The sequence below is a fragment of the Hypanus sabinus genome, chromosome 2 (assembly GCF_030144855.1).
Source record: "Hypanus sabinus isolate sHypSab1 chromosome 2, sHypSab1.hap1, whole genome shotgun sequence".
NCBI classification, from domain to species: Eukaryota; Metazoa; Chordata; class Chondrichthyes; order Myliobatiformes; family Dasyatidae; genus Hypanus; species Hypanus sabinus.
The window spans coordinates 102,063,081-102,082,247 of NC_082707.1; the positions used below are offsets into that span (position 1 = coordinate 102,063,081).

At 42.4% G+C, this 19,167-nt stretch overlaps 1 protein-coding gene across 3 annotated transcripts in view; it reads right to left on the reverse strand.

Moving 5' to 3' along the window:
- Positions 1-19,167, reverse strand: part of LOC132381635 (ephrin type-B receptor 1) — a 653,754-nt gene that overhangs the window by 400,718 nt on the left and 233,869 nt on the right. For all 3 annotated transcript variants that reach the window (XM_059951218.1, XM_059951207.1, XM_059951227.1), the window contains exon 3: positions 17,468-18,149. In XM_059951218.1, the coding sequence (XP_059807201.1) occupies positions 17,468-18,149 (682 nt within the window). The remainder of the gene's footprint in view (positions 1-17,467; positions 18,150-19,167) is intronic.

The window sequence follows — 19,167 nt, forward strand, 5'->3', positions numbered from 1 at the left end:
TGGTCTGGTCCGCTGTTGGGCACGTGGCCTGGTAATCTGACCGACGGATGCCACGCTCTCTGTCTTGGCTTTCCACAGCACGTCTGCCTGGGATGCCACCTTCCGGGGATCACTGAAATCTGCGTCAGCCAGCAGCAGATGTATGTCCTCAGGCAGTTGCTCTAGGAACGCTTGCTCGAACATGAGGCAGGGCTTGTGTCCGTCAGCCAGGGCCAGCATCTCATTCATCAATGCTGACGGCAGTCTGTCTCCCAAATCATCCAGGTGAAGCAGGCGGGCTCACACCGTGAGAGGCCAAAGGTCCCAATGAGTTGCGCTTTGAATGCTTCATATTTGCCTTCTTCCGGGGGCGACTGTATGAAATCCGCAACCTGGGCGGCCGCCTCCTGGTCAAGGGCGCACACCATGTGGTAGTAACGCATGGAATCAGAAGATATCTGCCGAATCTGGAACTGGGCTTCTGCTTGCTAAACCACACACATGGGCGCAGCATCCAGAAAGTCGGCAGTTTTAGCGAAATTGCGTGAACAGATGAAGACTCGGTCATCTTTGGTCCAAATCCTGTTTGGACCGTCAGGGTCACCAATGTAGTGATGTACTACATACAGAGCTAGAGACAACGACACACAGTCGGTAAGTCGTTTCGAGACTAGTTTATTCAAACTTTGCGGCGCTGGCATTTAATTCCTAGTGCTCGCCCTCTCCGGGCGGAAATGACGTCAGAGGTGCATTACCAAAGTCTCTCTCCGCGCGCTGGCTATTTGTGAGCCGGTTCGCCTGCGCAGAAAGTGGGTCGCCACACTAATACCTTTTCTGTAATGGCACAAACTCCTTTCTTGTATAGCAGCCTCATGTGCAGCACACTGTCAAAGTCTTCCTGAAAATTGAAGTAAGCAACATCCACTGACTCTCCATTGTCTGTCCTGCTTGATACTTCCTGAAAGAATTCCAACAGATTTGTCAGGCAAGATCTCCCTTTAAGGAAATCATGCTGACTGTGGCCGATTTTATCAAGTATTCTGAAACGTCGGACTCTACGATGTTACCAAACACTAAATGACCTATACTTTCCTGTCATGGTGGTGGTGAAAGGCAGGCTCTGTGCCAGAGGTTTACACCCAGGAACTTGCCATCAGAATGGTCTGATTGAGCAGGAACTGTAAGGAAATAGTGATTGATTACCCAAAGAATGAACCCCTGGAAAGCTGGTTTGCAACCAGCTTCTTTCCCTTGGCCCCAGCTTTAGAAGTGCTAAATATATTGCACAGTAGCTCTTTATACATTGAAGCCTTACAGTGTTCAGAAGTGTTGGGTCCGTAGGCAGAAACTATAGCCATTGGTTGGGGAATGTAGAGTAAAGGGCAACTACATTAAAGACAGAGCTGAATCACCAGGGAGTGGTCAGAGGGACTTCTTCACACAAACAATAGTGCAATCTGAGTCATTGCGAATGCAAGACAACTGAAAGTAATGGCGAGTCAGAAAAGCACTGTGAACAGAAGGAAGTAAGTACACTCAACAAATGGTAAAAACGTGACAAATACAGTTCATCCATTTTGGATCTACAAAAAAATGGGAATAAAATACTTCGTAAATTGTAAAAAGATGGACTAGAGATACTAAGAGGTCCGAATACAACATGTTGTGAAAAGTTCAGGAATTAAACAAAAGAGAATCAACATCATAATTATTATCACTGACATGTTTGAACGGCATTTGTTGCTCTGCAGCCGTACTGTGCAAAGATATAAAATTACTATAAACATAAATAAATAGTGCAAACAAAAAGGAATAATGAGGTAGGGCTCATGCACTATTCAGAAAGCTGATGGAAGGGGAATGGAAGAAGCTACAGTATTTATGAATTGTTAAGGGTGGATCTTCTGACTCCTGCATTTCCTCCCTGTTGGTAATAATGAGAAGAGCGCTTGTCCTGGAAGTTGATGGTCCCTTGTCTTGTATTTGATAGAGTTCAGAAAGGTGAAGGGGAATACCAATGAAGCCTACCAGATACAGAAAGGCCTGAATAGAGCAGAAAGTATAAGATCCAAGGGCACAGATCAGAATAAATGGACATTATTTTAAATTTATTTTAAATTTGTTCATCCTGATAATGGTAAATCTGTTGCCAAATAGAGCTAAAGGGACCAAGCCATTGCATGTATTTAAGGCAGAGCTTGATAGGTTCTTAATTGGTAAGGGAGTTATGGGGAGATGGTGGGAGAAAGAAGCTGAAAAGAATCATTCATCTTGAATAGTGACATGTAGTTGATGAGCTGAATGGCTAATTCTGCTCTTCTATCTTACTTTGTAAGATATCTTAAGATGGAAGACTCTATCTTCTATCTTAAGGCTGGCCAAAGTAATTGTGAATAGTGAAAGAGAATTTAGCTTGTTCGTGAAAAATTGCAAAACTGAGATTGATGGAAATGTGCTGGAGGTTCTATGGAGCCAGGCTAAACTGAGTAAAGATATCCATCAATGATGACCTAAATGAATGGCAGTTCAGCCTCAAGGGGCTGAATATTTAACTCCTGTTCCTCTGCTCCTAAGAAAAACAAAATAGGAAAGCACAAATCTCAGTGTAAATGCAGAGACTCAGTGATGACCATGAACATAACAAGACAAAAATCACAGAGGAAAAAAGTGGAATTAACAAAATAGAATTCCTTTTTCTTTCAATTGTGAGAGTACTTCTGCCTTTCAAAATGCCAGCCTGCTCCTTGAAAGATCCCTCAGGGCATCTTGTTGGCAATTCTGATACAAATTCTTCCTTGCAATTTCTTAAAGTATACTGCAATCCTAGCAACTGGGTGTTGGTTTACAGTACAAGCTTTTAAATTTGTTTTGCTATTGCATACGCCCAGTTAGCACAGCAATAATAAAAAGTTATGCGGACTAATATCTACCAAATTGCTGTTAGTTAGAAAATCAAAAGGGAAAAAAGGATTTTAATTCAGACCCATGTGGAAATTGTAGGGGCCCGGGCAGAGATACTTAAAACATACTTAACCAGGGGTGAGGTACTGGAGGATTGGAGAATAGCTAACATTGTTCCTTTATTTAAGAAAGGCTCTAAGAATAAACAGGGGAATTATAGGCCGGTGAGCCTGAATTCAAAAGGTATTCTTAGGGTCCAGATATACAGTATAAGTATTTGTATAGACAGGAACAGATTAGGGATAGTCAACATGGCTTTTTGCATGGTAGGTTATGTCTAACCAATCTTAATAGAGTATTTTGAGGAAGTTACCCGGAAAGTTGATGAAGGCAAGGTAGTAGATGTTGTTTACATGGACCTTAGTAAGGCATTTGTCAAGGTCCCACATGAGGGGTTGGTTAAGAAAGTTCAATCGTTCAGCATTCAAGCTGAGGCAGTGTAATTGATTAGAGATTTCGGCTCACGTGAGAAGTCAGAGTGTAGGAGAAGATCTTTGCTCTCTGACTGAAGGCCTGTGACTAGTGGTGTGGTGCAGGGATTGGTGCTGGATCCATTGTTGTTTGACATCTACATCAACAACCTGGATGGCAATGTGGTAAACTAGGTTAGCAAATCTGTGAATGACACCAATATTGGGGTGTAGTGGGCAGCAAGGAAGACTATCAGAACTTGCAGAGGGATTTGGACCAGCTGGAAACATGGGCTGAAAAGTGGCAGATGGAATTTAATACAGACAAGTGTGAGGTGTTGTACTTTAGGAGGACACTTTAATCAATATGGCTTTATGTGTGGTACGTCATGTCCAACGAATAGTATAGTTCTTCAAGGTTACCAGGAAAGTTGTTAAAGGAAAGGCAGTGGATAACATCTACACAGAAATTAGCAAGGTCTTTGTCAAGGACCAGCATGGGAGTTTAGTCAAAAACATAGAACAATGAAAACTGTAGCACAAAGTACAGATCCTTCGGCTCACAATGTTGTGTTGAACCAATTAAATTAGTAATCAAATGGCTAACTAATTTTTTCTGTCTACACAATGTCCATATTCTTCCATTTTCTTCATATTAATGTGTATATCTAAACATCTCTTAAAAACATTTGTTTCTGCCTCTACAACTACCTCAGGCAACACATTCCAGACATCCATCATGATCTGGATAAAAGGTTTGCTGCTCACATCTCCTAAAAATTACCCCCTCTCACCTTAAACGCATGCCTTCTAGCATTAGACATTTCCTCTTTGGTAAAAGATACAGTTTTTCCACTCTGTCTATGCCTCTTATAATCTTATAAACCTTTATCAGATCTCCACTGAGCCTCCTCCACTCCAGAGAAAACAACCTAAGCTTGTTGAGCCTCTCGTTATTGAACAAGCTTTCTGATCCAGGCAACGTCCTGGGAAATCTCTTCTACACCCTCTCCAAATCCTCAACATCCTTCCTATAGTGGGGCAACCAGAACTGTATGCAATCCTCCAGATGTGGCCTAACTAGACTTTTATAAAGCTGCAACATAACTTCCTGATTTTTGAACTGAATGGAACCACTAACAAAAGCAAGCAAGCTATAAGCCTTCTTAACTACCCTATCAACAGGTGTCAAACAAGAGAAAATCTACAGATGCTGGAAATCTGAATAACAAACACAAAATGGAGTTCCTCCAGCCACTTTCAGGAAGCTTTGAACCTAGATCCCAAAATCTCTCTGTTCATTAACACTGTTGAAGATCTTGTCTTAATGGTGTACTGTCTCCTTACTTTTGACCTACCAAGATGCAACACTTCACATTTGGCCATTAGCCATTTTCCTGCCTATATCTGCAACTGATCTGTATCACACTGCATTCTCTGGCAGTCTCTGCATGATCCACAACACTACCAATCTTTGTAAGCTTACTAACCCACCCATCTAAATTTTCATCCAGGTCAGTTATATACATCACAAACAGCAGAGGTTCCAGCACAGATCCCAGTGGAACTCCACTAATTACAGACCTCCAGCTCAAATAAGTCCCTTTAACCACTTCCCTGTCTTCTACGTGCCATCCAGTTCTGAATTCAAACAGCTAATTCACCATGGATCCCATGCATCTTAATCTTGTGGATGAGCCTCCCATGAGAGACCTTGTCAAACACCTTACTAAAATCCATGTACACAACACCCACTGCTCTGTCTCCATCAGTTTTTCTCATCACCTTGTCAAAAAACTCAATCAAGTTAGTAAGACATGACATGCCCCATACAAAGCCATGCTTACTTTCCCTAATTAGGCCATGGGTGTCCTGGTGCTCATAAATCCTATCCCTAAGAATCTCTTCAGTAACTTCCCTACTACTAATGTGAGACCCACTCATCTTCAGTTTCCAGGATTATTATAGAAAATTGAAAATTGGCTGGCTGACAGGAAACAAAGAGTAGCGATTAGCGGGTCCCTTTCGGAATGGCAGGCTGTGACCAATGGGGTACTGCAAGGTTCGGTGCCGGGACCGCAGCTGTTTACAATATACATTAATGATTTAGATGAAGGGATTAAAGGTAACATTAGCAAATTTGCTGATGACACAAAGCTGGGTGGCAGTGTGAAATGTCAGGAGGATGTTATGAGAATGCAGGGTGACTTGGACAGGTTGGGTGAGTGGGCAAATGTATGGCAGATGCAGTTTAATGTGGATAAATGTGAGGTTATCCACTTTGGTGGCAAGAACAGGAAGGTAGATTACTATCTAAATGGAGTCAAGTTAGGAAAAGGGGAAGTACAACGAGATCTAGGTGTTCTTGTACATCACTCAATGAAAGCAAGCATGCAGGGACAGCAGGCAGTGAAGAAAGCTAATGGCATGCTGGCCTTTATAACAAGAGGAATTGAGTATAAGAGTAAAGAGGTCCTTCTGCAGAGAGTGGTGGATATGTGAAATGCTCTGCCCCAGAAGGCAGTGGAGGCCAAGTCTCTGGATGCATTCAAGAGAGAGTTAAATAGAGCTCTTATAGATAGCGGGGTCAAGGGATATGGGGAGAGGGCAGGAACGGGGTACTGATTGTGTATGATCAGCCATGATCACAGTGAATAGCGGTGCTGGCTAGAAGGGCCGAATGGTCTACTCCTGCACCTACTGTCTATTGTCTATTATCCCTGGTTCCCTTCTTGAACAACAGAACAACATTAACTTCTAGCCAGTCCTCCTGAACATCGTCTACAGCAAGAAAGGACAGGAAGAGAATTACTGGAGTGGATGAAGGAAACAGCATTTCAGCTGTGAGCTTAAAACATAGCAAATAAATTTAAGAGTAGATCTGAGAAGAGATAGTGATTGGTTCAGGCAGCATAAACAGAAGAAAAGCATTCCAATCACAGATGGTTCAAGGACTGAGCATACAGGTTATAAACCTGAGCAAAAATAAGATGAAAGTAAATCTGAAAGGTTTCTACAGTTATATTAAAAGCAAGAGGATAGTGAGGGATAAAATTGGTCCCTTAGAGAATCAGGATGGTCAGCTATGTGTGCAGCCGAGGGAGATGGGAGAGATTTTGAACGATTTCTTCTCTTCGGTATTCACTAAGGAGAAGCATATTGAATTGTGTAAGGTGTGGGAAACAAGTAAGGAAGTTATGGAACCTATGACAATTAAAGAGGTGGAAGTACTGGCGCTTTTAAGAAATTTAAAAGTGGATAAATCTCCGGGTCCTGACAGGATATTCCCCAGGACCTTGAGGGAAGTTTGTGTAGAAATAGCAGGAGCTCTGATGGAGATCCTTCAGATGTCATTAGAAACGGGGATTGTGCCTGAGGATTGGCGTATTGCTCATGTGGTTCCATTGTTTAAAAAGGGTTCTAGAAGTAAGCCTAGCAATTATAGACCTGTCAGTTTGACATCAGTGGTGGGTAAATTAATGGAAAGTATTCTTAGAGATAGTATTAATAATTATCTGGATAGACAGGATCTGATTAGGAGTAGCCAGCATGGATTTGTGCGTGGAAGGTCATGTTTGACAAACCTTATTGAATTTTTTGAAGAAGTTACGAGGAATGTTGACAAGGGTAAGGCAGTGGATGTAGTCTATATGGACTTCAGCAAGGCCTTTGACAAAGTTCCACATGGAAGGTTAGTTAAGAAGGTTCAGTCGTTAGGTATTAATGCTGGAGTAATAAAATGGATTCAACAGTGGCTAGATGGGAGATGCCCGAGAGTAGTGGTGGATAATTGTTTATTGGGATGGAGGCCGGTGACTAGCGGGGTGCCTCAGGGATCTGTTTTGGGCCCAGTGTTGTTTGTAATATACATAAATGATCTGGATGATGGGGTGGTAAATTGGATTAGTAAGTATGCCGATGATACTAAGGTAGGAGGTGTTGTGGATAATGAGGTGGGTTTTCAAAGCTTGCAGGGAGATTTATGCTGGTTAGAAGAATGGGCTGAACATTGGCAGATGGAGTTTAATGTTGAGAAGTGTGAGGTTCTACATTTTGGCAGGAATAATCCAAATAGAACATACAGGGTAAATGGTAGGGCATTGAGGAATGCAGTGGAACAGAGAGATCTAGGAATAACAGTGCATAGTTCCCTGAAGGTGGAGTCTCATGTAGATAGGGTGGTGAAGAAGGCTTTTGGAATGCTGGCCTTTATAAATCAGAGCATTGAGTACAGAAGTTGGGATGTAATGTTAAAATTGTACAAGGCATTGGTAAGGCCAAATTTGGAATATTGTGTACAGTTCTGGTCACTGAATTATAGGAAAGATATCAATAAATTATAGAGAGTGCAGAGACGATTTACTAGGATGTTACCTGGGTTTCAGCACTTAAGTTACAGAGAAAGGTTGAACAAGTTAGGTCTCTATTCATTGGAGAGTAGAAGGTTGAGGGGGGATTTGTTCGAGGTATTTAAAATTTTGAGAGGGATAGATAGAGTTGCCATGAATAGGCTGTTTCCATTGAGAGTAGGGGAGATTCAAACGAGAGGACATGATTTGAGAGTTAGGGGGCAAAAGTTTAAGGGAAACACAAGGGGGTATTTCTTTACTCAGAGAGTGATAGCTGTGTGGAATGAGCTTCCTGTAGAAGTAGTAGAGGCCAGTTCAGTTGTGTCATTTAAGGTAAAATTGGATAGGTATATGGACAGGAAAGGAGTGGAGGGTTATGGGCTGAGTGCGGGTAGGTGGGACTAGGTGAGATTAAGAGTTCGGCACGGACTAGGAGGGCCGAGATGGCCTGTTTCCATGTTGTGATTGTTATATGGTTAAAAGATAACAAGGTTTAGAAATGTCTTAATACTTGGACAGTGGTTATGATCTGAATTCTCTCGGCAAGGGGATGGTGGAAACAGAATTGTTCATGGCCTTCAAAAGATAACTGAATGGTAGCTGAATGATAACTGAATTTGTGACAGAGGAATTTGCAGGGGAATGGTACAGATAGTGTTGCCACAGTGTTAGAACATGATGTATTGAACAGTGCAGCACAGGGACAGACCCCTCAGCCCATCATAATGTGCCAAATTACTTTAACTAATAATGCCCAATTCCTTCAGCCTGCTCACATTCCATATTCCTCTGTTTTCTGCATATTCTTCTGTCTACCTAGAGACTCTTAGACACCTCTATTGTGCTTGCCTACACCACTTCCCTTTGCAGTGCATTCCAAGCATCTGCTACTCTGTGTAAAAAAAATTACCCTGCGCATCTCCCTTGAACGTACCCCTCTCACATTAAACGTTTGCACTCTATGGCCCTGGGAAAAAGTGATCAGCATTATCTATGCATATTTCTATACTTTATCTATGCCTCTCATAATTTTATAAATCTACAGGAGACCTCTCCTTAGTCTCTGCTGCTCTGGAGAAAAGAACCATAGTTTGTACATCCTCTCCTTATAGCTAGTGCCTTCTAATCCCAGCAGCATCTTGGTAACCATCTTTCAAACCTCTGACATCCATCTTGCAACAGGGACAAACAGAATCAAATGCAATACTGCTGATGCCGTTTGATGGGCAGAGTAGCCTGGTTCATACCGTGATCCAGACTTTGTGACCCAGGCTTTTTCTTTTCCTGTTGTCCTATCATGTAGATTGCAGAATGAGTAGCTACAACACAAAGAAGTTTCTTGGACAGCACTACTGAGGCAGAGGGTCAGATGGGTCATCCCCTAAAAAACAATCTCCCTGAAAGAAAGGCCGTGTCTGAATGATTCTGAAAGTAGGTCTCTCACTGCAGGACAGCTGCTTATGTGTCTGAGTGGGTTTTGTTTGAGAAGAGCCCCATCTCGGCCTCAAATGTTTTGCTGAAAATGTGTCAGACAGCTTTTCAGATGTGCCTTCACTCTGTTCAAAAAACTAACACTTGCCTTTTCTTTGCCTCCACACACCATTCCTGCTTGTCATTCATAGCTCACTCTAATTACATCGCGTTAATTATTGTTCGCCGTCCAGAAAGAGGGGCAAAATCACAATGTGTATTGACTTCCCTGAAAGCTTCGCATTCTCAGCTCAAATTATTGATTGAATCTCCCCTCCCTCCTCTCCAATTTCAAGTGCTACAAACCACCTGCTGTAGAAATTCAAATGAGACTGGATGGAAAATAGAAAATAATAATATAAGAAGCTTGTGTAGCCAAGCACCCCAACCCCCATGCAGCACCCTTGTACTCTGAACATGGGCACAGGGTTCCACTGAGGCTCAAGGACGTTCAGCAAAATATCTCAGCATTTCAGTCAGGTTTATTTTCACTGTTCCGCATGTCACAAAATTTGCTGTTTTGCAGCAGCACTACAGTGCAAAGATACAAGAATTGCAAAATAAATAGATAGTGCAGATAATGAGTAACAAAATGGTTCATGTACCATTCAAAGATTTGTTGGCTGAAGCTGCTCTTAAATCACTGAGATTGGGTCTTTAAACTGTACTTCCTCCGTCATAGTGGTAACGGGAAGACAGTTGGGGAGGACGTTTAGAGAAAGACGCCACCTTCTTGAGGTACTGGCTCTTGAAGATGTTCTTGATGGCGAGGGGAATTGTGCCTTGATGGATCTGGCTGAGTCCACAACCCTCATCAGTCTTGTTCAATCTTTGTGAATAGGAGCCTCCATACAACCAGTTAGAATGCTCTCCACCAGACATCTGACGAAATTTCCAACAATCTCCGGTGACGTACCGAATCTCCTCAAACTGTTAACATGATTGCATCAAAGTGTTGGGCCCAGGATAGATCCACTGAAATGTTAATACCCAGATACTTGAAGCTGTTCACCATTTCCACCATGAAGCCCTCAATGAAAACTGATGTGTGTTCTTCCAGCTTCCCCTTCCCGAAGTCCACAAGCAATTCCTTGGAACCCGACATTGAGTGTGAGGATATTGTGACGCTGTTCAACCAGCTGATCCATCTCACTCCTTTTTATTTTTTAAAATTCAACAGTGGTCTCATCAACAAATTTATAGATGGTGTTTGAGTTGTGTTTAGCTACAGGCATAGAAGTAGAGCAATGGGCTAGCATGCATCCTTGAGGTGCATCGCTGTTGATTATCAATGAGGAGGATATATTATTACCCAAACTGACTGTGGTCTCCCAATGAGGAAGTTGGGGATCCAGTTACAAATCCCCAGGTTTTTAAGCTAATCGATTAATACCAGGGGCTGATGCTGTTGAAGGCTAATGGTGTTAAAACCTGAGGTATATTTTGCTGTTGTCTAAGATTCCAAAACAGAGTGGAGAGCCAGTCAGATTGTAGAGCTTTTGCAAAGGTAAGCAAATTGCAATGGCCCAGGTCCATATATAGGTGGCAGTTAACTCTAGCCATAACCAACCTCCTAAAGCACTTCATCATGGTAAATGTGAGTGCAACTGAGCGACAGTCATTGAGACAGCTCACTCTGCTCTTCTTGGGCACTGGTATGATTGCTGCCCTTCTAGAACAGGTCACAGCACAGAAGTGAGAGGTTGAAAATGTCCTTGAGTACACACCGCATTTCCAATACTGGCCACAATGTATGCCCCATTGCAGAGTGCTAATCAACACACACTAAACAGAGGAGGAACTCAGCAGCATCTACAGAAAAAAGAGTAAACAGTCGATGTTTCAGGCTGAGACCTTCATCAGGACTTTACTGTCCTAATAAACAGCACAGCAGGACTTCAGCATACACATTTTCCTCATGCTGCAATGGCACACATCTTCAGAATCATTCAGGAACCAAGTAACCTCTATCTTTCACATATCTGGACTGTATCACTTATTCCACAGTGAATTCTTCTGTTGCAGCTATCAGATGATTACTTAAATTACCTGAACAGGTAAAACACACTCTTCTGTTCCTACTGTAGTTGAGTAATGTATAGAGAATAAAGATACCATCAGAACCAATAACTGATTAACACATTGACTGCCAGAAGACACAATTGCTTTGGTATTACCACTCTTTCTGCTCATGCCTCTTTACTGAGCCTCCACTTTCCTGCACTAAGAACCCATGATTACCATTTTCTATTACTTCAACAGAAAGGTATTTACTGTATTTACAGATCTCTGACAAACATCAGTTCATATGAATACACAGTGGGTGAACAGCACCAGAATATTATATAGTACTTCAAGCGTGGCTACGGATTGAGCCAAAATCAAGGCAACATAAAATGAACTGCTGGGATTCCAAACCATGAATTCCTGTTTAAAGAGCTATATTTATTTGGAAGCAGTTACCTCTGGCTTGTGAGAGGAATTGATTGTTTTTAGTGAGTTGGGATTGAAATAAATAGAATCAGGGCTTGATACACAACATTTGCTGTATGGTGTGTTGAAAACCTCCATAATCAAACACTCAAACTTCGTAAGAAAAGGCTGGACCATGTAATCTCTACTGAAATTCTGTGGTAGCACCGAGGAAGTGCAGCACTACCTTTGATGAGATAATATGCAGGTTAATCTCAAGCAAGAGAAAATCTGCAGATGCTAGAAATCCCAGCAACACACACAAAATAGAAAGGATCATGAATAATGGATAAAGGATAATGAATAGGGCTTTCTCTTAAGAAGCCTGGAAAAGAAAAGGAAGAAGATGTTTTGGTTGAACAATCCATATGGAGAATTATGACTATTTACTAGTCTTCTCATACACCACACAGTTAACGTGATGTCATTCAGTTCCAACCTGATTAATGTATAATTAGACTACAGTCATTCAGTCACCAAACCAAATTTTCACTCTGGAGTTTCCCCCACCCATCTTAAAACAACAATTTACAATGTCATATAATTGAGGCTTTTAGGTTATTATGAGCTAGGGGTCAGGTAAGAGGACCATAGAGCAAAGGTTAGAAGTAGAGCCAAGGCACAGATCAGTCATGATCAGACAGTGTGGTGGGGATGGCAATATGTTAAATGGACAGCTCCTGCTCTCACTGCTACCTCCTTACATTCATTCATTTTTACCAACCCTTCCATTTTTGTCTCCCTGCCCCCAAACAATAAAGCTTAACTGCCCTTTAAAAAAGAAGTTTTGGCACTTTAATTTGGTGGAATTTTATGTACCTGGAAGTCTTTAAACCTCGTTCCCTGCTTTCCAGACTCAACACACCAAAGGAACCAATTCATTTGCTATATTTAATACCACATGGCTGAATTAAAGAGACTCCCTGCCCACCACATACTAGTACTATTTGTACTGAGAGAGGGAAGTGGAAGCTATGAAAAGGACTTTACTGAGGTTGAGCATGCTTAATGAAAAAAAACATGTCAAAAAGGCTCATAAAATGCTGTTAAAGCAAGTCTGTCAGCCAGAGGGCATAATTACTGTATGTGATAACTGTCAAGTCAACTGAAGATACAAAGACTTTCTGTCTGGCAAGCGAATGCATAAAAAGCAATACTTGCATAACTGTGTGCAACTTGACAAGTGTAAGACGAGTTGAAATGAGTAATAACATATTCATTGCTTTGCCTCATTCTGTGTTCAGGCTTGACTTCAGTTTAATTTAGTCTCCAAATTTAAACCCCTGAATGCAGGCAGTTATATTTTAGTTCAACATATCTGCAACACTTCCCCCTTCTTTGACTATATTAGTGTACATAGTTGAACTATTTCCTGCTATGTTAATAGTGCGGTTTCGAAGTCTTCCACAGGTACAGATGAATGTAATCTAATTCTGTTTCAACAAAATGGCAGGCTATAATTATTGTCTCAATAAAGTCCAGAAGAGGGAACATATCTTTGATTGGTATATATCTGCAAGACAAGGTTATCACAGACATTCCTGACAGTTTATAGACTTTGACCTCTCTTTCCTCCATACAACAGTGCCTGAGTCACTTTAATTTAGCCATGTAGTATTAAATATCTCAAATAAATTGGCTGTCCTTGGGGGAGCTTCAGGCCATATTAAGGTACTGTGTTGCTCTGTATAAACAATGTAAATAGGACACTCATACACAATGGTGGGGCAAAACGATTCCTTTGCAATGCTTACAAATCGCTAGTATTGTTGTCATTCTTCACTCCTCCAACTCTTCTTCTCCTTTCTTTATCAGACCTGATGAAGCGTCTCAGCCCAAAATGTCAACAGTTTATTTCTTTCCATAGATACGGCTTGACCTGCTGAGTTCGTCCAGCATTTTGCATGTTAGGCATTTTCCCCTCCGCCTTCAGATTTTTGAACGGACACTGAAGCAACCCGTGAACACTGGTGCACTATTAATGGTCTCTTTTTACATTACTTATTTAATATTAAATATAGATCTCTTATTGCAATTTATTGTATTTTTATTTATTGCACTGCACTACATTGCAAAAAACCTTCTTTAGAAACATTGGATAAACCATGGTAGCCTTGAACAAAAACTGGAAACTTTGAAAAAGAACAGAAATGTTGAAAGAACCCTTTGAAGTCTGTGGAAACCTGGAGGGCCATGAGAGAACTGGAGGACCATGGAGGGCCACAGGAGACCTGGAGGGCCATGAGAGACCTGGAGGACCATGGAGGGCCATGAGAGAACTGGAGGACCATGGAGGGCCATGAGAGACCTGGAGGACCATGGAGGGCCACAGGAGACCATGGAGGGCCATGAGAGAACTGGAGGACCATGGAGGGCCACAGGAGACCTGGAGGGCCATGAGAGACCTGGAGGACCATGGAGGGCCATGAGAGAACTGGAGGACCATGGAGGGCCATGAGAGACCTGGAGGACCATGGAGGGCCACAGGAGACCATGGAGGGCCATGAGAGACCTGGAGGACCATGGAGGGCCACAGGAGACCATGGAGGGCCATGAGAGAACTGGAGGACCATGGAGGGCCACAGGAGACCTGGAGGGCCATGAGAGACCTGGAGGACCATGGAGGGCCATGAGAGAACTGGAGGACCATGGAGGGCCATGAGAGACCTGGAGGACCATGGAGGGCCACAGGAGACCATGGAGGGCCATGAGAGAACTGGAGGACCATGGAGGGCCATGAGAGAACTGGAGGACCATGGAGGGCCATGAGAGACCTGGAGGACCATGGAGGGCCACAGGAGACCATGGAGGGCCATGAGAGAACTGGAGGACCATGGAGGGCCACAGGAGACCTGGAGGGCCATGAGAGAACTGGAGGACCATGGAGGGCCACAGGAGACCTGGAGGGCCATGAGAGAACTGGAGGTCATGAAGGGCCATGAGAGACTTGGAGGACTATGGAGGGCCACAGAAGACCTGGAGGGCCACAGGAGATCTGGAGGACCATGAGAGACCTGGAGGACCATGGAGGGCCACAGAAGACCTGGAGGGCCACAGGAGATCTGGAGGGCCATGGAGGCCCATTAGAGACCTAGAGGACCATGGGAGTCCTGGAAAACCTTGACAATATTGAGAACTTTGAGAACTGGGGACTGTTAGACCTGGAAAAAGCCCTGAGACCAGTAAACAGCCTTGAACATAGACTAGAGAAACTCGGTACATGGATTTGTATTCTTGAGGCATATGGAACGTAAGCTCAACATAGAGTTTGGAACATAGAGTTATAACATAGTCCTGAGAATAGATGACATTTTTGGTGGGGTCCTTCTGTCTCAATGTGTGCTGGCAACGTCAGAACCCAAGTGCAGACAAAAGACAGACTCTGATGTAGAGACAGCGAACAGAGTTTATTCATAAGAATTCCAACAGAACACTGGTGGCTCGGCCAAGCGGCTCCGCAAAATGTAACTTTCGCAAAACTAGGATCCCGCGATTAGTGCTAATCAGACATCTGCTTAAATAATACAAATAACATGGAATCCCTGAGCCTATCAAAATAAACCTAACAAGTTTAAGCAAACAACACCAGGAGACTGCACTACAAAATACAAGTCACTCGAGAAAAAACACCAGCTACTCTAAACAATTAGCGACCCTCTTAAACAACAATTAACCATTTCAGGTGTTCAGAACCCAACACACTTCAGCTTCCCACACAATCCCAAAGAGCTCTTTACAGATTCTGATGTGGTAGTCATTTAACTTGGAGTACGTATATATACACAGGCACTGAACAGGGATTATATATATATATATATATATATATATATCCACCATCTTTGAATATCATGAGTGTTGAAAGCAGTCATGATGGTCAAAGTTGAGGAATATATTTCTGAACAAACGTGGTCCAAACTGAACACCTAAGGAACAATAACTGAAGGAATAGGCTGGGAAAGAGGACTTCCACTTCAAGGAACACTGGAATAGGAAGAAGTTCCCCTGCCAAGGTCAGCATTCTGGAAAATTAATGGGGAGGATAAACCAGCTAGAAATTCCTGCCCATTCAGAATCTCAGAAAGGAATAGGTTGCTGAAATAGAGTAAAAGTTAGCCCTGCTATAATTGAGTGTATTCTGCACTACAACCTGATGATGGATTTCCAGGCAAAGGGCTTTAACATGATAAAAAGTGCTGTGTAATAGTAACTGCGTGACCTCTTGGGAACTCCAGGAAAAGTGAAAATGGGAAATGTAAATTCACTATAGCAGAGAAAAAAACAAACATGAATAAAATGTAACATTGGGAAGTACAGGATGAGATATGTGGCCCAATGAGTTTTCATAAAACTACAAAATAAATTACACACAGAGATTCAGTTTTCTGGGTAAGGTATGGTGGTTGTCATGACTTTGAATTAAATAGACCTGGCTATATGGTTTTCAGGGAAGAAAGCAAACAATGGGGAAAAGAAATGACAGTTATAATTACAAAGAATTTATTTCTGTGATGAGAAGTAATATTACTACCTATAAGTATGAATGAAAACATTATCAATAGAATTAGGATCTAGGAAATGATTTCACTTTGCTGTGGGAGTTGTGTATCTAATGGTATTTATTTAATAGCAGTCATTACACAATTGAGTTTAATATTGTGTTTGAAAGGAAGAATAGTGTTTTAGCAATAAAAATTTAGATCTAGGTAAGCATGCTTTCAATAAGATGAGGCAGAAGCTATCTACAGTAAAAAGGGAAAATCCATTCATGAGTGAAATGACAATGCATCGGGGAATGGAAACAAATAAATCAGAATGGTCAATAAAGCAATATGCAACTAGAGAAACTGAGGCTTTCTAGAAATAAACTGTGCATCAGATCATACTCACTTCAACAGGGTAAATATGAAAAGGCTGTTCCTGTTGATATAAGATAAGTGGTGATAGGAGTTTTCAACTTGGAATTACAGTATACAGACATATGGGGAGGAATAATTTAGAGAACATGGAGGAAGAATGGGGGGAGAATAACTGATTGGATCACTCTAATGAAGAATACTAGAATCAGGCCATTTGCCCCCTCTTGATTTCACAATTCAATTAGATCTTTTCTTCATCATTATTTTCCAGTACTAACAGCATCTCTATAGATTTCCTTTAGATCTAGCAAAACATCAATCACCCTCCTGAATGTATTCAGCAACTGACCCTCTGTACCCTCCTGGGTGGAGTGCTCCACTTCTCAATACCTTCTTCTCATCTCAGTTATGAATCATTGACGTCTTATTTTGAGACTATTGGCCAAGTTTCGGATACCACAGCCAGGGGAATATTCTTCCTTGCACATAGCTGCTCCTCTTGCATAAGTATGCTATCCAAAGTGCATTATAAACCATATGGTATTATGACATTGGGTCGAATGTTAATGATGCAATACAACTCATACAGTATAGTAACAATGTACGTGTACCAAACATGTACACTTCATAAGTGCACAACATAATATATCCACTATATGTTACATATGTTGTACATGCAAAGGCAGAACGTAAAGAGACGTAACTCTCAGAAGACTATTCTGCTTGAGGCAATTTCATTCAGTATAACCCTGCCATACTTAGCACCACGGTTATTACACAATCCTAAATTTGATAGGTCTTATGATGAGCCCTTTCAAAACAAAACTGGAGCTAAACCACTCTTTGCCATCAGATAGTGCAGCATCACTGATTAAACAACACCCAAGAGTGGCAAGAAAAAGTAATCACACACTTTCACTTCCTCTCACCCTCAAGAGCTAAGGGAGTGAGGTGTAGAAATGGCACTCACCTCTGCACGATGTGGTCTTTTCAGGCTCATACCCTGCCTTGCAGGTGCAGCTGCCAATGGGCACCATCCATTCTCCATCACCATTACAGTACAGTTTGATAGGCACATCGACCTCCTCAGCATTCTGCACACAGGTCCCCTTGGCTATGACCAACGAAGTGCTCTCAGTGCCCGTCATGGTCTCTGCAAAGGTGGCATAATTCTGAATGATACTTGGGCACTTTTTGAAAAAGACACGGACAGAGAGCAGAGACATGCAAGCTCCATAATCCTGGAAGGCCAAGTAAAATCCATTCTTGCTTAGCGGCCCAAAGCTACGGACCTCGGTGTTCACTTTCATGAGCCTGCCGCCAAAGTCCACTTGGGAGAAGCTCTCATCTGCGGCGATGGTATCTACCTTAAGATAAGGCATCTCTGTCCACAGTGCAGCACCTTTGATGGTTAGTCCAGAGTCAGTCTCATAGTAATACAGATTGAATGTTTCTTTACAAGAGCCTGGGACATTTGGGATGCTGCTGCAGTCTCGTACTGTAAACCTCATCTCCACATAAATGCGTTGAGCCCCACGCCGGTTAACGAAGGTTGTCCACAGCCAATTGTTCTGGTTGGACTCAAAGACATTGCACACCTGGTAAGTACGAATGGTGTTGAGATTCTCATCATAGCCGCTTACCTCTTCCCACTGCAAGTTAACAAGAAACAAGAACACAGGTTATTAGTTCACCAATATCAAGATCAAAGCTGGAACTTTCTCAGGTTTACCCTCATCATATTCTGTAGTGAACACTGACAAACTCACTCACAAACAGGTTCCTCTTTTAATGAGAGGTTCTCCCCAAGACCACTTCTGTCAAGGTGGGAAGAGATGTGGCAAGATTTTTAAGGATTACTGTTTTGAGAAAGGGCTTGCTGGCTAACTATCAGTGTTCTTCCATATAATTGCTTTTGTTTATCTGCATGAGAGTTTACAACTCTGTGATTTACACACAGATGCACAAGTTCCAAATTTGTAGTGAATAAACTTGTTATGAACAGACTGCTGGAGGAGTTCAGCAGCTCGAGTTGGGGAGAAGGACTGTCGATGTTTCAGGTTAAAGTTGTGCAATAAGAGTAAGAGTGAAGAAGGGCAACAGCCAGTAGAAGTGGAGATGAGAGGCCTTACATTGTTGGTAGACTTTTGGGGGGGGGGGGTAGGGTACTGGATGATGGGCAGACCAAGGCAGGGTGGGGGGATGAAATTGGGAAATGGAGTTGAATACTCTTTGTGAGCAAGAGAACAAAGCCAAGGCAGCTACTGAGGAATGATTTTCAACATCAGAGAGGGAGATGTCAGGAGGATGGTGAAGACTTGGCAGCGGTTGTGCTGGGGCAAGGTAAGGGTCAGAAAAGAGTAATGGGAGAGGGGGTCAGGGAGGTAGTGTGCAGTGGGTGGGTGGGTATTTGGTTTTGTGTCTCTAAAACTCAGTGTTGTTTGGGCATAGCAGACTCCTAAGGCATGGTCTTAATCTGATGCAGAGCTTGATGGGGATATTCAACAGAGAAAACAGAAAATGAGATGCAGAGAGGAGTGGTTCAGTTTGCCAGTCTGGCGGCAAAGCAGAGGAAAAGGTGGCTAGAAATGGAGATGTGTAGAAGTCCCCTGGAAGATGAGACCAAAGAGGGATGAAGAACAGTGGGCTCAATACCTTTCCAAACTGACT